Source organism: Urocitellus parryii, chromosome 6, assembly GCF_045843805.1.
Source record: "Urocitellus parryii isolate mUroPar1 chromosome 6, mUroPar1.hap1, whole genome shotgun sequence".
Lineage (NCBI taxonomy): Eukaryota > Metazoa > Chordata > Mammalia > Rodentia > Sciuridae > Urocitellus > Urocitellus parryii.
Genome location: NC_135536.1, coordinates 88,068,101 through 88,094,636, shown reverse-complemented (window position 1 = coordinate 88,094,636; position 26,536 = coordinate 88,068,101). Strand labels below are relative to the sequence as shown.

At 35.5% G+C, this 26,536-nt stretch overlaps 1 protein-coding gene and 1 non-coding gene across 2 annotated transcripts in view; one reads left to right on the top strand and one right to left on the bottom strand.

Moving 5' to 3' along the window:
• The window catches only part of Knl1 (kinetochore scaffold 1), a 55,549-nt gene extending 32,461 nt beyond the window's left edge, over positions 1-23,088 (bottom strand). The window contains exons 1-6 of the mRNA XM_026390249.2: positions 22,918-23,088; positions 16,208-16,267; positions 11,921-11,982; positions 5,731-5,783; positions 4,796-4,829; positions 2,657-2,694 (exon numbers count right to left, since the gene is read on the bottom strand). Of these exons, the coding sequence (XP_026246034.2) occupies positions 2,657-2,694; positions 4,796-4,829; positions 5,731-5,783; positions 11,921-11,982; positions 16,208-16,267; positions 22,918-23,088 (418 nt within the window). The remainder of the gene's footprint in view (positions 1-2,656; positions 2,695-4,795; positions 4,830-5,730; positions 5,784-11,920; positions 11,983-16,207; positions 16,268-22,917) is intronic.
• A 515-nt stretch (positions 23,089-23,603) lies between these two features.
• On the top strand, positions 23,604-23,685 carry Trnas-gcu (transfer RNA serine (anticodon GCU)). The gene has a single exon. It is a non-coding gene; the product is annotated as a tRNA-Ser (tRNA).
• Positions 23,686-26,536: the final 2,851 nt, after the last annotated feature.

Sequence of the window (26,536 nt, the reverse complement as noted above, 5' to 3'; positions counted from 1 at the left end):
CTACTATTGAGTTACACTTGTGGCTCCTAATTGTTTTCTTTTTTGACAAATACAGAATTATTGTATTCTTTGAACAAAATGTTTTTAGAATGTGGTGATGACTTTACTAAAAGGTGGAAAACTTAAAACTATTACTTTTTTACTTCTCTGTTAAAAGAAACAGATTACCGAGAAAGGGTAAGATTTGAAGGGTCTTTTATTCAATGTTAAGGCATTGAAATGTTCTCATGACAGATATCCCTTTGATAAAAGAAATTTATTATAAAATAACACATTTTATAAAATATACATTTTAGAAAAGTAACAAAAAAAATAAGGAAGAGTCAAGAGAAAATTAATCACTGAGAAAACTACTGCAAATAATTCAGATATAACAAGTAAGTGTTTAAGTTAGGGTAAAAGTGAAAATGGGAAAGAAAAATTAGACTCAAGACATTTAGAACTGAAATATAAAGATTTAGGTATCAAACTGGACTCTGGATATAAATACTGGAGAAGATGTTATACTACACTAAAAAATACATTTATACATCATGTATGTTTATGGAAACCTTTAGTGCATATGACGGAGTAATTATAGGCCTTTTAGTAAAAGCCTTATTTCTATCAGGACTCCATTCATTTATTCAACAATTATTGATTTAGACCTACCATGTGCAAAAAAGCTCTCAATTATCTGTAAGGCACAAAGGAGAACAAGAAAATATGTCTATACTTGAAGAGCTAGTAGTTTTTTTTTTTCTAAGTATGTTTTTAGTTATTGATGGACCTTTATATTTTTTATTTATTTATATGTAGTGTTGAGAATTGAACCCAGTGCCTCACACATGCTAGGTAAGTGCTCTACCACTGAGCTACAATCCCAGCCCAAAGAGCTAGTAGTTTAATATTTGAAAATCCACGATAAATACCTAAAATACAATGTGATAAATTCTAAAAAGGACTGAAAAATAAAAGCAGAGAACTTAGTGGCTCACGCCATGATTTTGTTAAAAAAGGCTTGATTTGAGCCAATACTATTGGAAATATAGTGCCAGTCTATGAACTGCTTATTACCAATTCATGATGAGATAAGGAGCTTACAGCAAATGCAAGCCATATTAGAATTCCTTCATCAAGAAGGTCCTACAGCTAGACACAGTGGCCCATGCCTGTAAACCCAGGGTTCAGGAGGTTGAGGCAGGAGGATCCCATGTTCAAAGCCAATCTCAGCAACTAGTGAAGCCCTAAACAACTTAGGGAGACCTTATCTCAAAATAAAAAAATAACAAGGACTGGGGATGTGGCTCAGTGGTTAAGCAACCCTGGGTCAATCCCTGGTACAAAAAAAGCCTTACTAAGAAAAAAATGTTTAGCTGAACTAAACAGTGACTTAATACCACATATAATTTACATTGTGGTACAAATTCCTTTTCTGTTGTAGACAATTTGTAGACTGGCTACTTTGAATATCACTGAGGTTAAGCTACGTGAAAAGCTAAGTGAAAAATTAAGAAGACTGATAGGTAAATCAGAGTAGGAATAGCACTTGGATAGAGGAAACAGCATTTTTTAAGTGCATAGGGGACGGAAAAAAAGTCCATATAAGGAACTGCAAATAATCCATCAATGGGCTAGAGCACAAGTTACCTACAAAGGGAGGACATAAGGTTGGAAAAGAAGACAAGACAAATTATAAAGGACTTTTTAAGGGCTGGGGATATAGCTCAGTTGGTAGAGTGCTTGTTTCAAGGCTCTGGGTTCAATTCCCAACACCACAAACAAACAAAAAAGGACTTTCTAAGTCAAGGCTAAGGATATGGGTTTTATCTTGTAAGTAAAAAAGTTATCACTGAACCGTTTTAAGCTGTAAGTTAACTTAATAATATTTAGAAATCTGGAGAAGCCTATAATTACACATGCCTATAATTACAGCTATGTGGGAGGCTGAAGCAAGAGGATCAAAAGTTCAAGGTCAGCCTGGGCAATTTAGCAAGACCCTATCTCAAATAAATTTTATAAAGGGCTAGAGAGGGCTGGGGTTGTGGCTCAGTGATAGAGCACTTGCATGCAGCTAGCATGCATGAGGCATTGGGTTTGATCCCCAGCACCACATAAAAAAACTAAATAAACAAAATAAAGGTATTGTGTCCATCTACAACTAAAAAAAAAAGGGGGGGGCTGGGGGGGGGATGTAGCTCAGAGGTAAAATGCTCCTGGGTTCAATGCCATGTCATGGGAATGGGGCCACCCCCCTGCAGGGCAGGAAGGTGGTTAAATATAATATTAAATATAATAGTTAAATATAATGTTATAGAAAATAACAAAGACTTAAATTAAAGAAAAATAAGAGAAAAGTGCCAGATTGGCAAGATACTTAGGAGGCAGAACTTACAAAGTAGGGACTCTACTGAATATGGGAAATGAAGGAAGAGTTCAGAATGATTCCTAACTTCAGTGAATGGCTGAGTGAGCAGGAGTTCAGGAAAGGAAAAACAGGAGGAATAGCATGTTTGAGAGAAATCATAGCATATTTATGAAATTTTAAATTAAAAAATCTGTGAAAAGAACAAAGTTCTCCTTATATTTTTTCCATGTTTCTTGTAGATATTACTTACCAAGAAATTTGGATTAAGAGAAAGGTAAATTACAAGAAAAGTATTCTAGTCATACTCACCAGCAATCTCACAATAATTATCTTCTGAATTCTTATTCCTAAAAATCAAAAGGCATTTTTGTAATCTATTCCCCAAACAATTACCAAGAATCCAAACAGTTAAAAGATTAGGCAAGGTGAAGGGTTTTCATAGGGTAACTAGCAGAAAATTATAGATCCTTTAAAAAATGACTTATCTAATAGTGGCTGAAAAAAATTACAAGATAATTAAAGGACTTAATGGTTTGGTAAATGGTCTTAATGGTTTGTTGAATCAAGAATACTATTAAAATATGCTTAATACATACTGCTTGCTTATTTAAAAATATAGAATGATCTGTAAAGCAATTCATTTTCTAAAACTTTAGCCTTAAAAATGAATTAATAAAAGGAAACAACCCAAGAGTTTGCCAATATGAAGCTGACTAAATGTTGGTTCAGACACACAATGGATTACAATACACTGAGTTTGTCTTTCTTTTTTCAAATTTGCATCACAAATTTTTATTCCTGATGCAGGAGAAATTCCTTCCATTCCCAAAATGAATTGCACGCTGCCCTGGCGAGACTTAGAAAACTTTTAGATTTTTATGCAACAAAATGGAAATAACAAACTATTACGTGGTTCCATTTTTGTCTTTTAAAAAGCTAAAAATAAACATGTACTTTGAAATAATATAGAAAATTTCTCCAAGGACACACAAAATAATAACAGTAGTTATCTGTGGGGAGTAGATCAGCAAAAGATAAGAATAAATTTTAACTTTTCACTTTTTGCTCTTTTGTACCTTTTGAAACTGTGAATATTATTACTTCCATTTCTTTAACAATTTATTTAAAAGTTAATAAATTATAAAACCAGTATGAATTCTCTAACAAGGTTTTCTTCTCTCTAGGCAAACAATCTTAGGAGCCTCTTCCAGAGATATTTTATGAATGTGTAAATAATACATGTTCATTGTATATATGTATACACATGAATTAATATATACACATACAAGCTTTTCTCCATCCCTCTTTTATACAAGTGGTGATATACTATGTACTGTTTTGTATGTTGTTTTCTCTCTTGAATAATAGGACTTGGATATTTTTCTATTTACTATACAATCTTCTTTTCTTTACCTGCACAATAATCAGTTTGTGGGAGGCGGGTGTATGTTTGGAATTGAACCTAGAGGCCCTCTATCACTGAACACGTCTCCAGCCCTTTTATGTTATTTTGAGACAGGGTCTCCCTAAGTTGCTGAGGCTGGCCTTGAACTGTAGTCTTCTTGTCTTAGCTTCAGAGCTGCTGGAATTACACCAGCTGCTGGAATTACTTGCGCCACCATGCTTGGCCACATTAATCAATTATATGGAAAATGTGCAGTTTATTTAAACATTCCTTACTGATGGATCTTTAGGATCTTTCTCATCTTTTGTTGTTACAATAAATGCTGCAGTATATAACCCTATTTATTCCTCATTTTAAATATTTATAACTATATTGATGACATAAATTTCCAGACACGAAATTACCGAAACAATGGCATGTGCACTTAAAATTTTGATTGATATTAACAAATTGCCTTTATAATTTATACTCTCACTAGCAATGAGTTTTTTTTTAACCTACATCCTTAACTAATTTGAAAAAAAGAAATATTTCAATACAGTCTTCATTTGTATGTGTCTTATAAGTAAATAAGCATCTTTTCATTTGTGCCAAATTAAATTTTGGAGCATTTCAGATTTTCAGATTGCGGATACTCAACCAGCAATCTCTTATGCAAATATCCCCAAATCTGAAATACTTATGGCTCCAAGCATTTTGGACAACACATACTCAACTTGTATTCCTACCACAACAAGAAAGACTAAATTAATGAAAAAAAATCTAAGACTTATTATTTAATGTTTGTACTAGCTAATTAAATTAAGGGTTTATATATATATAAAAGTATAGTGTTTCATACTATATTAAAACTAAGTTGTTACACCAAACATCTTTATCAGATACAGCAATGCATATATTAAACTCTGCAAAGTATTTTATTTTTTAATTAACCTTAAGTATTCCACAAAAGGGATAAAAAATAAAAAGCAAAAGAATATTAAGGGACTTCATTTAATAGAAATAAATAACTTTTTAAATATAATCATAAATGTCTTACTTACTGAATACATAGAACATTTTCTCCTGCTTCTGTTTCTAAAAATAAAATAAAAATTAAAGTTGTCCAAGGATATACGATAAAACATTAGAAAACTTACATAAGGATTTTTTTTGGTATCAGGAACTAAACCAAGGGGCACTTAACCACCAAACAACATATATTTTATTTAGAAACAGGGTCTTGCTGAGTGGCTCGGGGCCTCACTAAGTAGCTGAGGCTGGCTTTGAATTTGCAATCCTCCTGCCTCAGCCTTCGTGCACCACCAAGCCCAGCTTACATAAGGATATTAACAATAATTTAAAAAGAAGTTACTATCTACCCTACATTCTGTCCTATGACTCAAAGTACAATTTTTTTTTTTTACAGAGAGAGAGAGAGAGAGAGAGAGAGAGAGAGAGAGAGAGAGAGAGAGAGAGAGAATATTTTTTTAATATTTATTTTTTAGTTTTCGGCGGACACAACATCTTTGTTGGTATGTGGTGCTGAGGATCGAACCTGGGCCACACGCATGCCAGGAGAGCACACTACCGCTTGAGCCACATCCCCAGCCCACAATTTTTTTTTTTTTAATGTTTATTTTGTTTATTTATATGTGGTGCTGAGAATTGAACCCAGGGCCTCACACCTGCTAGGTGAGTGTTCTACCACTGAGCCACAACCCCAGCCCTATACTTTGTTTTTTGTTTTTTTTTTTTTGAGGCAGAGTATAAAGTATTGCTAATATAAAGTATTGCTACATTCCCAGAGCTTTACTGTGAACTCCAAATCCTTCTGTTTCAGTTTCACAACTGGAATTATAGGTGGGTGCCACCATTCCCAGATTTGAGCTGTATTTTTTAAACAATAAGATAATATATTATATTGATTATCTGGTTAGATAGTCATAGTAAAATTTTAAAGAAAACAGATTAGCAGAGACTGCAATAATATATTTACCTATAATTTCTGACTTTCTCACTGTTTTCATATGAGACACTGTTTGGAAGACCCTAGAAGAGAAAATAAAAATTACTAAAAATCTTTGATTTTTAATCAGAATCTATTGGTGTTCATTTATAGTTTGTTTTGAGATAGGTAAAGATAATATTTTTTGTGACTGATCCAGGGCTTTACAAATGGTAGAAAAGCATTTTACCACACAGCTATACACCCACCCCAAAAACAATACTGTGAAAAAAAGATAAAGAATACTTTGATTTGGACTTCTCTTTGCTATACCATATACTATTAATATTTCAAATGCTAAAATTAGCTTACGAGGGCTGGGGTTGTGGCTCAGTGGTAGAGAGCTCGCCTAGCATGTGTGAGGACCTGGGTTCGCTCCTCAGCACCATATAAAAATAAATAAAATAAAGATATTGTGTCCAACTAAAAAATAAATATTAAAAAAATTAGCTTACGACATTAAATCATGCTTTTGTGTGTGTGTACTAGGACTTGAACCCAGGGGTACTTAACTACTGAGCCACAACCCCAGCCCTTTTTCAAAAAGTTTTTTTTTTTAAGATGGACATAATATCTTTATTTTTTTTTTTTATGTGATGCTGAGGATCTTACCCAGTGTCTCACGTGTGCCAAGCAAAGGCTCTACCATTGAGCTATAACCCCAGGTCCTTTATTTTTATTGAGATAAGGTCTCACTAAGCTGGTTGGAGTTAACTAAATTGCTAAGGCTGGATTTTAACTTGTAATCCTCCAGCCTCAGCCTCTGAGCTGTTGAGATAATAGGCATATAGCACTGTATGGCAAAATTATGGTTTTCTAAAAATGAACTCTCACCTAATCATTATTTGATCCCTCTCAGTAACCTAAAATACTCATTTTATTTAACAGACATTTAATAAGTACTCTCTACGTGCTTGGCACTATACTACAGTCTGGGATACAACACATGATCTAATCCTTGGCCCCAAATAACTTCCATCATAGGTAGAGAGTAAGAACAATGATTATAAACATTATTTAGCTGAATTTTGTTAACAGTTCTAATAAGGAAGCATAGACTCAGGAGGAAGGGATACCTTTACATTGGCATAATTAAGAATGACCTTCATGGAACATTTGATATCTGTCTGATAGAAGCTGGCCGGTTCATTCTAATGCTAATTCCGCTAATATAAAATATTGTTCATTAAACTATTCTTTTTTTTTTTTTTTGGAGGTGCTGGGAATTGAAATCAGGGCTTTGTGTGTGTGAGGTAAGCACTCTACCAACTGAGCTATATCCCCAGTCCAGAAGCTATTCTTACTTAGAAATATAATTTTATTTCAATTAGAAAAATGCAATGCACAGGGGCTAGAGTTGTAGCTCAGTGATAGAGTGCTTGCCTAGCATGTGTGAGGCACTAGGTTCAATCCTCAACACCACATAAAAATAAATTAAAAATGTGTCCATCTACAACAATAACAACAAAAATATTAAAAATAAATGCAACACACAGGTTGGATACAGACTTTATGTCAGGCACTGTGTTATGTTCTTTTTTTTTTTTTTTCTTTTTTTTCTTTTCTCACAGGTACCAGGGATTAAACTCAGGAACATTCAACCCCTAAGCCACATCCCTAGACCTATTTTATATTTTATTTAGAGACAGGGTCAAAATGAGCTGCTTAGCACCTCACTTTTGCTGAGGCTAGCTTTGAGCTCATGATCCACCTGCCTCAGCCCCCTGAGCCGCTGGGATTATAGGCGTGTGCCACCACGTTCTTCATAAGCATTTTTTGTTGTTATTGTTTTTATGGTACCAGGAACTGAACCTAGTTAAGGCTTTACACATGCTAGGCAAACACTCTGCTACTGAGCTACGTCTCTAGCTCTATGTGCTTTTTTCTTTTTGCAGTATTGGGTATTGAGCCCAGGACTTCATGCATGTTCAGCAGGCACTCTACCACTGAGCTATATCTCCTGCCCTTCACATGCATTTTTAATGTTTATAACGATTACCACTTTATTTTACAGATGTAGATACTAAAGATCATAAAGTTTAAGCAGCTCCTAAAGCCATATAACTGTTAAGTGGAAGACCCAAAATGCAAGCCCAAATATGACTTCAACATCTGAGCTCATATTTACAAAGCTGTATTTGATACAATTTTTGTTCAAGACATGTAAATGAATTTTAATTTATATGTCTTATATCAACCTGACATCTGACTATAGATCTAACAATGCAGATTTAGTACATTAATAAGGTGGAATATACACTGAAAGAAATTTGCAAAATAATGAAAACACAAAATTCTTCTACATTATCTTCATCAATTGCTTCCTTATCTTTACAGTTGTCTCATTCATGCCAAATTTGAAATCTTTTTCACTCCCAGTACTAGGGATTGAAACCAGGGCCTTGTACGTGCTAGGCAAGTGCTCTATCCCGAGCTAACTTCCAGCCCAAAAGTATTTTTAAAAATAAATCCACCTTTACCAAAATTTCCCTGGACATTCAATATAATTTTCATAGAAATAATGATCTTTCCAGGCATGGTGGAGCACTCCTATAGTCCCAGTGGCTTGGGAGGCTGAGACAGGAGGATTGCAAGTTCAAAGCCAGCCTCAGCAACTGAGCGAGGTCCTAAAGCAACTCAGTGAGACCCTGTCTCTAAATAAAATACAAAAAAAGGCTGGGGATTTTTCTCAGTGGTTAAGCACTCCTGGATACACTCTGCAGTACACAAAATAATAATAATAATAATTACCTTGTCATTGAGCTCATTTCAGTGGTTTATGTGATATTAAACAACATCATCAACATAAACAATTTATTAAAAAATATGGCAAATTTAAAGATTTTTTTTTTATGGTGCTGGGGATTGAACCCAGAGCCTTGTGCATATGAGGCAAGCAACCTACCAACTGAGCTATATCCCCAGCCCAAATTTAAAAATCTTAATTAGCTTTATTCGCAATTCTATAATCAGGCAACATTTCATTTCATAAAATAGAATAAGTATTCCAAAGGGCAGAGTAGAGAGAAAGGGGCTGCAGAAAGCAGAAACAAAGAACAAAAAGTGGGTCAGTTATTTCAAAATTACTTTCCTTATAACAAGGCTAAGACAGGAAGACAGAACACAGAAATATAACTGCTTAGTTAATATCAGACTACTTCAAGTTATTTTGGGGATGGGGTAAGGATAAAAGCATAAAGAATTTCATCATTATGCTGACTGAAACTGGCCTGATTGGGAAACTGGACTTTCTGCCTCTCCTGATTTCTTGGAAAGTCAGGTAACAACTTGGTTTTAGTTTGGCAATATAAAAATTTAATATGAGTAATTCCATTTTGATTTTTAGTTTTATCAGTTGTCTAGGATGTTTAGTCCAAAACAACAGCTTCTGCTATGGTTTGAGTATGGTTTATCTTCACCAAAATTCATGCTAAGGCTTGGTCTTCAGTGTAATGGTATTGAGAGATGTCAGGACCTTTAAAGTAAGAAAGACATGGGCCTCCACCCTCACAAAGGGATTAATGTAGTTTCCTTGATAGTGGGTTAGTTACAATCAGAGTAGGTTCTTAAGAAGTGAACTGGCACTTTCTGTATGTCTCTTACACCTGAAGTCTCTTCTGCCATGAGACCCTCACCAAAAGAGAAGGAGATACCAATGCTATGCTCTCAGACTTCGACAACTATGAGTCAAAGCAAACCTCTTTATTAATTACCCAGTCTCAAGTAGACAGCCTCCTATAATTTTTACAACTCAACTTTCAGGATCTGAAATTCATCCACATGTCAGAGTGTTCATGTACTCTAAGAAACTTTCATGAGGTAATGGGAAATATATGTTAATTCTAACAATTAAATTAGGAGGGAATTACATCGTTTAGTAATACTTTTGACACTTTCTGTATTAACATACACTATCTGATTTTGGCCATGAAAAAACACTGAGATATGTAAGGGTTATTACTTCCATCCTAAAAAGAAGGAAACTGGGGTTATTTAGTAAGGAAGCCAGAACTTGTTCCAAGTTTTCTGGTTTTGAGTCTGAATTCTAATATCCCAGAGCTATTTTATAAAAGTATGGTGACTGGATTATTTCCAAAGAAAGAGTGGAACTGGTTTAACAACGTTTAGCAAAGGCAAATGGAAACATCAGAAAAAGCAACTATCCAGGAATCAATAAATAAATTATACAGTATTCTTAATCATAGCTCTGACACTACCAATATTATCTTGGGAGTATCAAATCACATCTGTGGCTTTAATTATCTCATTTATAAAATGAAAAATTTGACTGTTTTCTAAGGTTCCTGACACCAAGATGAAATCATTTTTGTCAGACTGAGACAAAACAATCTGGGAAAAGGGAAAGAACTCAATCCAGACTATCTCAGGTAAGTACTACCTCAAGGACTTTCTAAAAACCCCACAAGAAATTCCTTGTATTTCTACATGTACCCCATGTTCACACTAACATTAAGACTGAAATAATTCATATAAGAGGCTCTCAATGGAAATACTTTCCCAGAAATAGCACATAGCACCTCCACTAGTTAGCTGACACCAATTCTTGCCTTAAAGCTGAGTATGGTAGTGCAGTGGTGCATGCCAATAATCCCAGTGACTGGGAAGTAGAGGCAAGAGGACTACAAGTTCCAGGTCAGCAATCAGTGTGGCCCTAAGCAACTTAGAGAGACCCTGTGTCTAAAAAATAAAAAATAAAAGGGATAGGGATGTAGGTAAATGGTAAAGTTCCTCTGGGTTCAAGCCCCAGTAAAATCAAACGAAGAAAACTATTAGAAATGCAGAGTGAGATACAGAATGAGAAGGACTTCCTCTTTCATAATTCATGCAATCAAATCTATGTAAGATTATAGAGGACCCAATAACAATTTGTAATGTGAATATAATTTTATATATCAAACTGTGCACATTGAAAACACAAAATATACGGATTTTCCAAGTACCTATGGTTCGTTTACAAAGATTTATTATATACAAGAAAACAAAAAAATTTGGGGGGGTGGGGGTATGGGTACTGGGGACTGAACCCAGGAAAGCTTTACCACTGAGTTACATCCCCAACCCCCTTAAAAAAAAAAAAAAAAAAAAAAAAAAAACCTTTATATTTATTTATTTTTATGTGGTAATGAGGGTCGAACCAGAACCTTGTATATGCTAAGTGAGCACTCTATGGTGAGCCACAACCCCAGCCCCTCCCCAATCCTTCTGTATTTTGAGACAAGGTCTTGCTTAGTTGCTGGGGTTGGTCTCAAGCCAGAAATCCTCAGCCTTCTGAGTCACTGGGATTACAAGCATACATCATTGCACCTGGAATTTCTATAGAAATTCTCTAAAGAGAATCCTTTCAAAAGAATTTCTGTAGAAATAAAAATAATACAGATTAACATTCTCTGCCTATAAAAGAAACTAAAATTGAATGACAAATGCCCCTAATGCCTAAAAAATTTTTCAGTTCTAAATTAAACAACTTTGGGGAATCAGGAATGTAGCTCTCAGTGGTACAGCACTTGCCTAGCATGTGTGAGGCCTTAGGTATTGATCAATCTACAGTAATATAAAAAACTTAAAAAAAAAAAATAAAAAGAACATCTTTGATTTCTTTTGAATTAAACAGGAAAGATGAATACACTGTTGAACATCAAGAAAATGATAATGAGAACACTATGTATAAGAATTATAGTGGCCTGTGGATATAGCTCAGTGGTAGAGCACTTGCCTTAGGTTCAATCCCTAGCAAGGCAAAAAAAAAAAAAAAAAGAGTAAAATAATAGAATAAAAGATATTGGTTTCCATATATTAATTTTGTATCCTGCTACTTATCAATAGTAACTTTCAGTTGATATTCTTGGATTTTCCTAATAAAAAATCATTTAATCTACAAAAGGCAATAGGTTTACCCTAATATTTCTAATATTTAAAACCCCAACTACTTTCTCTAGTATTTTTGGTTAGGACCTTCAATATGTTAAATAACAGTAGTAAAAGTGGATATCATTGTTTCTCAATGTTTCTCTTTTAAACATAATGCCAGTAAGAATCTTTTAAGTAACCATTCTCTAATACATAATAAAAACCATAGGTTATCCAAATCATTCTAACATTTTCAATTTGACCCACAAAAAAAACATTACCTATAACATTTGAATTATTTCTTTCAACTTACTTTATAGTATCTGCAAAGCTGACTCTGCGAGAGCTTTTCTTATTTCTTAAAGTATTGGATTCCTAAAAGGAAAGAAAATATGGTGTGGTTATTAATGAAACCACTGTGAATTAGGAGTCCAAAGCACCAAAGACAGGGATCAAGTCTTATTCTGAATTCGATATGTGGTTACCCAAATTATCTCAATGTAGAAACACTTAATGTACATGAATATGGTCTTCAATGTGAGTTAATTTTTTTATTTTTTAAGCATACCAACACAACATACAATAAAAAAGACTGGAGACAAAACAATTGCTATGTTACTTATTATGGTAATTTAAAAAAATTTTTAATAGTATTAGGGGGTTGAACCCAGTGGCACTCTACCACTGAGCTATATCTCCAGTCCTTTTTATTTATTTATTTTTAATTTTCAGATTGGGTCTTGCTAAAATTGTAAAGGCTGCTCTTAAGTTGGGATCCCCTTGCCTAAATCTCTGGGGTAGTTGGGATTACAGGCATGAAACACCATGACTAAATAAATTTTCATAAATTTGCTGGGCATGATGGTGCCTGTTAACCCAGCGACTTGGGAAGCTGAGGCAGGAGGGTCACAAGTTCAAGGTCAGTCTCAGCAATTTGGCATACTGTTTCAAAAATAAAATAAAGGGTTGGGGTTTTAGCTCAGTGATAGAGTGTGTACCTAGCGCGTGTGAGGTAGAGGGTTTGGTCCTCAACACCACATAAAAATAAATAAATAAAATAAAGATATTGTGCCATCTACAACTAAAAGTATTAAAAAATACATGTAACATAAAATTTATCATCTTAACGATTTTAAAGTATACAGTTTAATACTGTTGTGTATACATCCACCCTGTTATATAACCAATCTCGAGATTTCTTTTCATCTTGCAGAACAGAAACTATAACATTTAACATTAAAAAAAAACTCCCCATTCTCTCCTACCTCTAATTCCTAGCAATCACCATTCTATTTTTAGTATCTATGAATCTGATTATAGTAGATACCTCATTAAAATCATAACATGAAATTTTTCTTTTTGTATTGGGCATGGTGGCACATACCTGTAATCCCAGTGACTTGGAAGGCTAAGACAGGAGGATCACAGGCTCAAAGCCATCCTCTAACTCAGTGAGACCCTGAGCAACTTAATGAGATCCTATTTCAACATTAAAAAGTAAAAAGGACTAGGGATGTGGCTCATTGTTAAACATCCCTGGGTAAAATCCCCAGTACAAAAAAAAAAAAAAATTACCTTTTGTTCATGCATGGTATGTCAGAATTTCCTTTTTTTTTTTTTTTAAAGTCCTGGGGATAGAATGTAGGGGTGCTTTACCAATAAGCTATGAACTACATCCACAGGTTCTTGCACTAAGTTGCCCAGGTTACCCTTGAACCTGTAGAACCTGTAATCTTGGTCCTTCAGCCTCCTGAGTCACTGGAATCACAGGCACCACCTGGCTTTCCTTTTTTAAAAAATTTCATTGTATGGAAATACCACATTTTGTTTACCCAATTATCCACATACTGACATCTGGTTTGCTTCTGCTTTCTGGCTACAGTGAATAATGTTACTGCAAACATAGGTACTCAAATCTCTCTCCAAGATGTTCCTTTTGTTTCTTGTTGGATTATATGGTAATTCTAATTTGAATTTATTGAGGAATTACCATACTGTTTTTCACAGCAAATATCATTTTAATTCCCATCAACAATAGACATAGGTGCATTTTTCTATATCATTGCTGATACTTGTTATTTTTTATTTTTCAACAGCCATCCTAAGACTGTAAGGTGGTATTGTGGTTTATTTATTGTGGTTTTGATTTGCATTTCCCTAATAATCAGTAATGTTGAACATCTTTTCATTTTAATATACTATTTTTCTTTCCTACCTTCCTTCTTAACAAGAATAAACATTTTTCACATAGACCCCAAACAAAAAACAAAAGATAAATTCACAGAGAATTTCACCAGATAAATTGTGGATACCTGAGTATAAGCCTTATTATAATAAATAATAAGGAATGGTATCCCCTTTGCAACAAGGAGTCTATATACTTAAGACCCTAGCAAACACCACAGATAAAACATTTACCTCTTTGGATCTTGTATTTCTCATCTATAAAATGCAGGAACTATATTCAAGATTATTGATAAGATCCTGTTGGTTTTAAAGCTGCGTAAGTCTGACATTTACTCATTCAACACTGGTTCAATTTTTCAAAAATACACACACACACACACACACACACACACACACACACGATTCTGTACTACTGATGGAAAAATAGAGATAAATAACATGGATACAATTCCATGGGGGATTAGACTAATGACAACAAATTCACACAAATAAAATTCAAAGAGTGCAAGGTGTTATAAAGGAAAATTACATATAAAAATCTAATTTAGTGGGGCTGGGGTTGTGACTCAGCGGTAAAGTGCTCGCCTAGCACATACAAGGCCCTGGGTTCGATCCTCAGCACCACATATAAATAAATAAAATAAAGATATTATGTCCAATAAATATGTAAAAATCAGGGAAGTTTTCTTTAAGAAAGTACATTTAACTTGAGACCTGAAGGATCAGTTAGAAGTTAGCCAGATGAAAAAGTTAATAAAGGACAGAGACTCAGGAGGTTGAGACAGGAGGACTGCAAGTTCAAGGCCGGCCTTAGCAACTTAGTGAAACCCTATCTCAAAATTAAAATAAATAAAAAGGAGTGCAGTAAGGGGAACGGATTCTATGCAGAATGTGTGCAGAGACCCTGAAGCAAGAAAAGCTTGATGCATTTAAGAAATAGAATTAGAGAAGCCAATGTAGAGTGAGCACTTGGAATTATGTAGCCTGGAATTCTCAATTTAGAATAGACAGAAGTAAAAAATTATAATAATAAAATGTTAAATTGATGATCTTCTATGAGAAGATAAATCTTAAAGGAAAAATAGAAATTAATTAAATAAAGAAGGGGGATATAGCTAGGCATGTGGTCCACTTCTGTTATCCCAATAACTTGGGAGGCTGAGGCAGAGGAACACAAGTTTGAGGCCAGCCTCAGCAACTTAGTAAAATCCTGTCTCAAAAAAAATAAAGGGCAGGTGTGTGTGTGGGGGGGCACAGAAGAGGCAGCTCAGAGGTAAAGCACACCTGGATTCAACCCCTAGTACCCTACTTTCACCAAAGAGAAAAGAGTATTTATGATAAGTAAGCATTATTAAATGTTAATTCTAGAATCTAGGTGATGAATATACAGCAAAATTCTTTGCTTTTTGGTATGTTTGAAAAAATATTTTTGTTCAAATCTTGGCAGAAAAAGGAATGAAGGACCAGCCATGCAGACAAAGGGAATAGCATACATAAATACTTGCAGATGTAATAACTTATTTTTTGTTTGGGGAATAATAAGCAATTCTGAGTGGTGAGGTAAACATGTGAAAGTAACATGAAAAAAGTCTGGAAAAGCAAATAGGCCTAAGAATCACAAATGCCAGTATATCATGTATTTGGATTTTTTTTTTTTTTTTTTTTTTTTGCAGTCCTCTAGATGGAACCCAGGGCCTTATGCACGATAGATGTGTTCTACCACTGAGCTACATCCCCAGCCAGCAAGTGTTGCATTTTAACCTGAAGGTCATGGAATGCTTGTCTTTTTTACACATTCAAATAGGAATCATTCATGATGTTCTCTTTTTTTAAAAATTTGTTTTAATTAGTTACACATGACAGTACAATGACCTTGACATATCATACATTTGAATCAGATGGGATGATGTTCTCTTTTCATATAGCAAATAAAATTCCTGATTAAGCTACAGGTGACACACCTGTAATCCCAGCGGCTCAGGAGGCTGAGGCAGGAGGATCGTGAGTTCAAAGCCAGTCTCAGCAAAAGTGAGGTGTAATAAGCAACTCAGTGAGACCCTGTCTCTAAATAAAATAGGACTTGGAATGTGGCTCAGTGGCTGAGTGCTCCTGGGTTCAATCCCCCCGCCCCCACACACACACAAAAATCATAGAAGGCCAAATGTGGTGGCACATGCCTGTAATCCTAGCTGCTTGGGAGGCTGACACAGAAGGATCACAAGTTTGAGGTAATCCTGGGCAACTAAAGGAGATTCTGTCTCAAAATTTTTTTAAAAAATAAATAAATTTTAAAAAGGGCTGGGGCTGTAGCTCAGTAACAGAGTGTTTGCCTAGCATGTGTAAGACCCAGTACTTGGGGTAGGGGAGAATCACTGAAAAGAGAAATCTATAAAGCAATTGCCTAGAGACTTACCTGAACTATTTCATTTCCATTTCTGAGGTCCTGAAGAGGACTCCTTGGGGGTTTCAAAATCTAGAGGTAATATTACAATTATTCAAGAAAATCTGGCATATCTGTTAATAATTATTTCATTTCAATTTATAACAAGAATAGAAAACCAAAATTTCCATTAAAATATATGAAATCCTTCAAAGTCATATTGCTTAGAGTTATGTAGCAGATTAAAATATTAGGCATTTGTTCATTTCTCCTTGCCTACTCTCCCTAATTATTTTGCCTACTCTCATCCAACATGGTCTGTGTGAAGTTCCACACCAACTCCAGGGTATATATAACTCATAGCCTTGTCTAGAACAACACAGTAATTGTTTGATAGAGGTGAGGGGCATGACCCATGCCTTTAATCCTAGTTACTTAGGAGGCTGAGACAGCAGTATGCATAGCTCAAGGTCAGCCTCCACAATTTAATAAGATCCTATTTCAAAATTTAAAAAGGGGCTGGGGCAGAATGTGAACCCGGGAGTAGGGAGAGCTAGATGTATCACAGTCATCACAGGGAGAGGATCTGGCTGCTATCAGAGATTACACAGAGGAAGCAGTCAGAATAGAAAATGAAAAAGGAAATCCTAGAAGGTTCCATTGTTGAACTCTCTCATCCATAAGTTATGCCTACAGCCATCACTATCTTTGGATTTTTCAGTTTCATAAACTGATATATATTATATACCTAAATCAGTTTGGGTTAGATTTTTGTGTCTTGTAATAGCTTTGTATATCAGGTTAAATATAATTTTAAACAGCTTTATTGAGGTATAATTTAGGCATTAAATTATAATAAAATTTATAAAATATGAATTTTGGTTCACAGATTTTTTTGGGGGGGTACTGGGGGATTGAACCCAGGGGTGCTTAACCACTTAGCAAAATCCCTAGCCCTTATTTATTTATACTACCAGGAATTGAACTCAGAAGTACTCGACCACTGAGTCACATCCCCAGCCCTATTTTGTGTTTTATTTAGAGACAGGGTCTCACTGAGTTGCTTAGCATCTCACCATTGCTGAGGCTGGCTTTGAACTCCCTATTCTCCTATCTCAGCCTATTGAGCCACTGGGATTATAGGCGTGTACCACTGCACCCGACTGGTTTTCAGATTTTTGTACTTGGGTTAAATATTTGAGTCTTGGCAGGGCACAGTGGAACACACTTATAAACCCAGTGACTCAGAAAATTGAGGCAAGAGGATCAAGGTTCCAGGCCAGCCTGGGCAACTTAGTGAGACCCTGTCTCAAAATAAAATCTAAAAAGAGATGGGGATGTAGCTCAGTGTTAGAGCACTCCTGGGTTCAAATCCTAGTATCAAATGAATAATTTTTTTTGAGTCTTTATCCATAGGAAGCTAGTGGAAGTGGGAAGGTGAGGCCACAGTAAAAATTATTGTAGTATATCATTATTGTTTAATAAAAGGTAACAATAATTGTTTCTTACTGAGGAATGCCGTCTTCTAACAGGTCTCTCTCTATTGTCACTGAGAAAGGGAAAAAAAATTATGTATACATAGGTAAAAGAATGAATTTCCAAAAGTCATCATCACATCACCCTTTACATACTTTAAAACTGGCCATTGCTTTCTTTTGCTCTGGCCAGCAAAATTTTATACTTGTATTACAGTATAAGACCAAGTATTTAGTAATTCAGTGTTTTAAAATATATATTGTATACTACAAGACTATCTCTTGAATAATAACCAGTACAACATAATTTACTATACCTACAGAGGTACAATTAAAAGATAAATGGGGGGTTGGAGTTATGCCTCAATTATGCCTAGCATGTGTGAGGCACTGAGTTCGGTCCTCAGCACCACATAAAAATAAATAAAGGTACATTGACAACTAAAAAATAAAAATAAAAAAAGATAAGTGGGCTACAAATCAAGAGATTCTCTGCCTCTGATTCTTACTACTGTGTGATTTATATACCAGGTTTTGAAAACCCAAATATCATGAGGCCAAACATAATTTGTTAGGTATAAGGAAAATGCATATTGTAGAGACTACAATGAATTAGAAATTTTCTGCTTGGTCTAAAGGTCACAGCCATTACTTTGCTAGCTGCACCAAGCAAGACTATGATCCCAGTGTTGTCACATTTGATTTTTCAAGAGAAGCTAAAAATCCAATTATTCTATGAAACCATGAGATTTTGCAATTTTGGCAACTAATCAAAAATTTTTTTTTTAATTTGTAGGCCAGTAAAATGTTTGTAGGCTACAAACAGGTCACCAATTTTAGATAATTCATTTAATCTTCCTGAGCCTCAGTTTCCTCACTCTTACTCAAAAAAACAAGAGATGATAGGTGGTATCTAAAGTCCCTCAGTTTTGACTCTGATGAATTTATATTATCACTTTATTATATATTCTTGTTTTCCCTGAAACACAAAGGAAGAATATTTCTGAAGTTCATTAACAGGTCCTACTAGTTGGAAAAGTATCATTCTCTAATAGAATATAACATTTTTAGATACACTGAATCATGAACTTACTTTTCTTCATTAGTCTCTGAAGACACCCCATCCATATTTTAAGAAAACTTTTTTTCCTGAAATAAATACACAGTATTAGAAAAGGTACATAAGAAGGAAGAAAAATTACAATCTATGAGGAAATAAGAACACTATTGAGATTTTAGGGTTACTTTCTAAGAAGACCAAAAATAGAAGGAAAAATATATGAGCTCTAAAATATGAGATACTTCAAGGAGTTCAAACTACTGCATTTTAATTAACACTCCCAGAAAATTCTTATATTCAAGATAAAATCTGTACTAATATTGATGAGAATGACATGAACTTTACTGGTTAAAATAAAAACTTGTCCATTAGATAGCTAAAACAGACACCGATTGCTGCTTTTTAAACCAGCAGCTTTCTGCATTCTAAACTCCTCCTTCCCAAAAGCAACCACTTTCACTTTGTACATATTTTTATATGTGCCTTGTTGGTCTAGATAAATTGTTCATATTGCTAAATTTTGATTTGTCTAGTTTTAGCATTAAACCATGGGAAATGAAAATTAAACACCCTTTTTTGCAACTGCCTCCGTTTCTCTACACACTCATGCACAAATAGATAAATACAGTACAAGAAAGTAAAGATTGCATGCCAATCTCACTATCATAAATAAGAAAATTCTAAATAAATTATTAGGAAAAAGAATATTGTATCGTAGTCATGTTTGCTTTATTCCAGAAACGCAAAACTGGTTTAACTCTGGAAAATAAACCTTGAAATTTTATCATACTAAGAGATTAAAAATGAAAATCATATAATAACAGATGAAAAAAAAAGTATGAACTTTAACATCCTTTCTTGTTCTTCAAAAAACAAAACAAAACCCTTACCAAGCTAGAGGCAGAGTCTGAATTAACAGTATCTATTTAAAAAAACAATAGTAAACATCAACTTAATGGTTGAACTTCTGTAAGATCAAACAAGTGCAACAGCCATTTCTATTTAATTCATCCAGTCTTAGTAGTTCTATTTTCAGTACATTTTTTCAATCCATTCATTTCTATTTTCTATAGTTCAATCTACTATGAACTCTTACATAAAATATCATAATATCTACCTCCCTGGTATCCTTGCTTTCACTCTTATCCCTCTACAATTTTCTTTCTAAACAGCTGTTAGTTATCTCCTCAGTCTTTCAGTGGCTTTCCATTGTGCTGAGAATAAACATTTTACTAAGACCTATAGAGTTCTACCAGATCTAGTCCCTGCTTGCCTTAGGCTTTATATTTCATCTCTTACCAGTCTCCTCTCTGACTATACTATTCCCCTAGCCTTTCTTTCAATCCCTAAACACACAGAACTCTTCCCTAAATCTATGTGTTTATATTTGCTATTCTCTCTTGGTAAGAAAGACAAGAAAAGGCCAGGGTTATAGCTCAGTGGCAGAGCACTTGCCTAGCACATGTGAGGCACTGGGTTCAATCCTCAGCACCACAGAAAAATAAATAAAGGTGTTGAGTTAATCCTCTTGGTAGCATTATGTATACCTCCTTTTGAGTGTCTCTTTCATAAATTAAAAGTACGCTTTATAGGGCTGTGGATGTAGCTCAGTGGTAGTATCTGCCTTCCACGCTTGAGGCCCTAAGTTCAACTCCTAGTACCACAAATACATACATACATAAATAAATATATAAATAAATAAATGTCTGTTATTTCTATTAGCTCCACAAACTACCCTTGCTCCAACAGTAAATTATGAGAATAGAGCTGATGAATCTTATGTTCACTACTACAGCTAGCAGTGCTTTGTAAATAGAAGGAGCTCAATACTTGCTGAATGAGTAATGAAGAAACAATTATTTGGGGCTGGGTAATTAGCTCAGCAGTAGAGCAAGGTTTAATTCTCAAAACCACAATTAAAAATAAAATTGACTTTATGATTACCAACCAGCATATTTTTATTTTCTTTGGGAATATTTTCAAACTCAGTATACATATTCAAACTCCAGATAAAAATACTAAATACTTATCAGCTCAAGGTCACCTAAACATCAAAATGACTGTTTGAAATAGTCATTGAGCACAACTCCTGTTGAACCTAGAGATTGGTTAGTACTTGATTATCTGATGAGATTCAAAGTTTACTGACGTCCCATCTTCTTAATATTTAACTGTTTAAGTTTTACCCTCAACAGAAATAGGAGACCCCAGAGTATCATATTAAGTCTCACTTATAAAACACAGTCCAGCTGAACTATTAATTACGTAGTAATTTTTACTGATTAGCCCCCAAACTGTGCATCTGGCATCCAGGGTGCTGGCAGCATATGCACAGAGGTATTTATTTTTAATTTGAAACACCCCATTTTCAACATCTGACAGGCACCATGTGAATCATTAGCTCAAAATAGTACCCATTCATATTTAATAATATATCACTGTGAAGCTAGATTTTTGGCAATTGATATAAATAAAATCAGTTTTTTGTTTGTTTGTTTATATCAAAGTGGCTCAGGAAATGAGTGGCTATGTACAATCTGATTCCAAGGTTTGAGATTTTGTACAGTATCTAAGAGGTACACATATCTAATTTTTAATATTTTGTTTAGTTGTAAATGGACACAATACCTTTATTTCATTTATTTATTTGTATGTGGTGCCGAGGATTGAACCCAATGCCTCACACATGTGAGGTAAGCGCTCTACTGCTGAGCCCCAGGCCCAGCCCTAGTAACCATGATTATTTAAGAAAAAAAGTAAATATGTTCTTTTCCTGCAATTTATGCGTATTTTTTCAAATGGCTATGAATTGTTAGAACATATATACTCATTAAGCTGTTTGTATTTAACTACTGAAATAAAATTACCAGGTTTTTGTGTTTGTTTGATTGACTAAGGATGTCACCTGAACGAATAAAGCTTCCTAACCTGTAATAGAAATAATCCAGGGGACTGTAAACCATTGCCACTAAACCAAATCAGCCCTTGAGCTAAAAGCAGTTTTCACATTTTTAATGAGGCATAGAAAACAAAGCTAATTTTTTAATGAGGTATAGAAACGAAGACAACAACAAAACAAAGAATGTAACAGAGACCATGCCAGTGACTATGCAGCCCGCAAAGCCTGAAATATTTACTATCTGGCTCTCTGTCTACTCCTGAATTTACACCACCAATACCTAGAGTAAATATTTTCCAGTGTCCAGTGTTATAGACCAGTGCTGTCCAATATAGGAGTTATTTACATTTACATTAATTAAAATAAAATTCAGGTCTTTGATCACAACAGCCACATTTCAAGTGTTCAATAGCCACAGAAGTTAATGGATACTGTGTTGGACAGCACAGATATAAAGTATTACCACTGTGAAAGTTCTACTGGAGAGCACCATCCTACTATCAATATCTAGAGTATCTTCAAGTTTATTAGTATTCAACACATCATTAAAGACTATCATTCCATTTTTACTCAATTTACATGTATCTGTTACCCTATGAACATTTCCAGTCATTTAAAGGGTCAAAAATTTTATTGCTTTGAACCTAACCTTTAATTTTCAAAATCTTATAATATTAATTCTCCATCTCTGTAAATCATTCCTCCAAGTTCCACTTCAAATGCCATTTTCTCCATGAAATCCACTTTAATTCTCCATCGTCAGAAGCATCAAATCAGTTCTCCTTTCTGTTTATCATACCTCTTTGGAATGTCTTATAATTCCTTACATTCTGTCTTGTATCACAGTTATTTTGTATGTACTAATTATTTCCCTTTCTGGGACTTAGGGACTCCCAGCCCTAGCACAAGACAAGGAACCTAATAAATATGAGGAATTCAGTTGATCCAATTCAACCGATTTGAAAAGTTACTTTGGTCTTCATCCGCACCACCCTTTATCTCTGTTAACGCCTAATAAACCCATCTTTACAATTCCAAACAGCAGCATTTTTCTTCCCAAACTCTAATATTTAAATAAACAGCAAGAAAAAGGGGCTTTGACCCTGAGCCGGTCAGAAGATTTAAAAAAACAAAAGTAGGGGATGCTTAAATTGACTTTGTTAACAGTATCTGCAGAAAACCGAAAACCGGTTCTGTGCTGCTAGCTAACCAATGAGAGCCGAAAACTTATCATTCTTTGTTATAGCAAAGAAAAGCTTAAGTCAGAAATACAAACAACCAAAAAGAAAAATAAAAGGTGTGGGCGGGCCAGGACGCCGCGAGCTCGACTAGCGATCCCAGGCGGTCCGAAAGCCCAGGTGTGGGTGCCAAAGCGCTGGGGAGGAGAGGAGGAACAAAGTGCAGGCCCGGGTGAGAAAAGAGCCCAGCGCCCGCCGCATTCGGAGGCCGCGGGACTGACCCAGCATCCTCCACCTCCCATGCCGGACCTCCAAAGTGCTCAGACAAAACCCACATCCTCTCAGGAGCTGAGAATGAGAGAGGGTCATTCTCCTTACCTGCCACAGCCCACCAGCTTAACTTGTTTGGGGTCCGCGCGCTCTTCGGCAAAAACGTCACCTCACAACGCCCAGCCAAACTCAGAGTAAGTATTCAAATCTAACCGCCTCGCTGATGCGCACGCGCAAAGCCGCTCTACGTGTCGACTCCGCCCCTCAGATTTCGGAACAAGGCCGCTCCTAACATGCTTTCAATTAAACTTCTTTGCCAACCTCTGTGCCAGTTTAACTTCTTAAAATGCATCTCATTTTCTATTGAAAATGATGTCCCCTTCCCAGCGAAGGCTTTCCAACATCATGAAAGCGGCCATCTTCTTTCGATTGTCCGTTATAGAAGTGAGCGACGTTGGCTTCCGTACAAAATGGCGACTTCCATAACGTTGCGTCACATCCCCCTAGTATTACTCCCTATACCTACCAGGAAGAGGTAGATTTCTGGGACGAGGTGGCCGAGTGGTTAAGGCGATGGACTGCTAATCCATTGTGCTCTGCACGCGTGGGTTCGAATCCCATCCTCGTCGAAGCTGTTTGTTTTCTCCCGCAGGTTTGCACTCGTAATGAAAATTCTTTTACAGAACGGAAATAGTTGAATAGTCTGGCTATGATTTACTAGTCAACTTAGTGTGGCGCTCTCAATCTCAGGAATGGTTTTTTTTTTCCCCAAAGAATTTGAAATATAGCTTCTAAAGCATTCTTACCTCACAGAAGAAGAAAAGAGAGGGAAAGAAACTTTCAGAAAATGTGCTGGATTTAATTTCTTATGAAGTACCAAAAAAAAAAAAGTGGATTAAATTTCTTATGAAATAAAAAACAATAGAATTCCATGATAATTTCCTTCTCATCTGTTCTATTGCCTGTCTGACCCAACGTAAAGTAATTCAGCTCCTAAATGAAAGGTTTGGATTATTATAGACTGTTATCCTGGGATTTTTTTTTTTTTTAATATTTATTTTTTGGTGGACACAACATCTTTGTGGTGCTGAGGATCGAACCTGGGCCGCACGCATGCCAGGCGAGCGCGCTACCACCTGAGCCACATCCCCAGCCCCTATCCTGGGATTTTTAATACCTGTCCTGATTAGGAAATACCAGGTTTCAATACAAAAGCTACCGTGAGACTGGATGATCAGAATTCCCTTCAGTTTCCAGCAGAGTGCAGGTACTCAAGAAATGTATACTTTGGGAAATATTTTTTTAAATGTTGATGACATGTGAAACTTTGTTAATATCTGGAAGCCAGATTGAAGAAAAGGAATATGTCGACCTTCCTGGAGGAGCCGAAGGGGTTAAACCCTCTCCTGGATTTCACAGGAGAGGAGGAACAACAGGGAGGGGCGGGGGGAATAGATTCCCTTTTAGGAAGGTCGTCAGGCAGATTCATTCACTTACATTTAATAGCCTTTGTTTATACAGTCCTCATTTACAGGTACTATACCTTCATGAATTACATCACTTCAACTCACCATAGCCTTGTGATTGCCATAGATACTTTAATTACTCCATTTTACAGATGAAGGCACTGAAAGATTAACTTGCTCAAATTGCAGAAAGGGCAGTATAACCCAATCTGTGGGCTTCTTCATGACTCTTAACCATCATCCTATATGGTGCAGGCTTAATAAACAGCAATTATTAATCTTTGGAGGTAATGGTTTACAGGTTTTCACCCACAGGTGTCTGCACAGCACAGTATTCCAGAACCCAACATCTGACAGATGCTTCAGCAAGGTTTACAGCCCTGAGGATTGGAAGGCAGTGTTGTTTCTATGCTGGGTTCTACTGACTCCTTCTGTTTAGATCTACATTTCCTTGGGAATGTTGATACCTCTCCATAGGCTAAAGGTTTTAGGTCACCTGTCTTCAGCTTTGCTCTTCAATCCATTCTCTCTACCAGCTGCTAAGTAAGGTTTCTACTCATATCCCACATATATCCAAGGAGTCCATGGATAGTATTGAGTATTATTTGCTTGGGAAAAAATATTTCATCCTTATTTTTATAGTCTTTAATTGAAAGCAGGGAGTGCGGTTGTAGCTCAGTGGTAGATCACTTAGGGGCTGGGATTGTGGCTCAGTGGTAGAACATTTGCCTAGCATATGTGAAGCCCTGGGTTTGAATCTCAGCACCATATAAAAATAAAAAAATAAAGATATTGTGTTCAGGGCCTGGGATTGTGGCTCAGCAGTAGAGCACTTGCCTAGCATGAGTGAGGCCCTGGGTTCCATCCTCAGCACCACATAAAAATAAATAAATAAAACAAATAAAAATAAATAAATAAAACAAATATATTGTGTCCAACTACAATAAAAAATAAATATTAAAAAATATATTGTGTCCATCTACAACTAAAATATATATATATAAAAAAGATAACCAACAAAATACAGCTAACTCTACCCATGACTTTGTCACCAAAAGAAATCAGATATTTTTATATAACATTACTATTTCTGCTGTGGGCTTGAATGTGGCCCCCAAAAGTCCATGTGTTGGAAATTTGGTCCCTAATGCAGCACTGTTGAGAGGTGGGAACTTTGGGAAGTAAGGCAGAGCCACATAAATGGGTTAACCCACTCATGGATTAATGGGTTATCATGGGAATAGTTTTGTTGTAAAAATGAGTTCCTTGGTTAACTTACTCTGTCTGACCATGTGATACCCTTCACTATATTATGATGCAGCAAGAAGACCTTCACCAGATGCTGAGCAGATGCTAATGCTATTCTCTTGGATTTCCAGCCTCTAGAAGTGTGAGCCAAATAAACCTGTATTCTTTGTAAATTACCTAGTTTCAGGTATTTCATTATAGCAACAGAAAATAGACTAAGACACTCACTGTTCATCATTACTTTAAAAGTATGATAACTATTAGAACTACCATTATATATTATAATGTTATGCATTAATAAAGAAGTACAATTTTTTTTAATTTTTGCAATATATAACTATGTATATTCCAACATATTTGGTTGTCTTTGTATTCCAACACACTTAACTTTATACATTATAAAACAATTTTCTGAGAAGAGATTCACAGTCTTCACTGGACTGCCAAAGGGCTCTAGGTCACAAAAAAAAAAAAAAAAAGGATTAGGAGCTTATGCACAACATTTCTGAATGGCCCTGGAGACACTAATCTTACCTTTTACTTTCTCTTTCCCACATCTTGGCAGATGCTGTCCCCGCCGCTGTCCCTGGAACAGGCCTCTGCCCCCACTCTATTCTGTCACTATCTGTCTGGCTTCTGCTCCTCCTTCAGATTAGGTCATCCCCGTCAACAAGCCTCCCCTAGCCTTGCAACTGACAGCTCCCTCTAGTTCTTTTAACTAGTCCCTCCCCTCCACCTTCAACCAGCTCTCTCCTGCTTCAGTTCC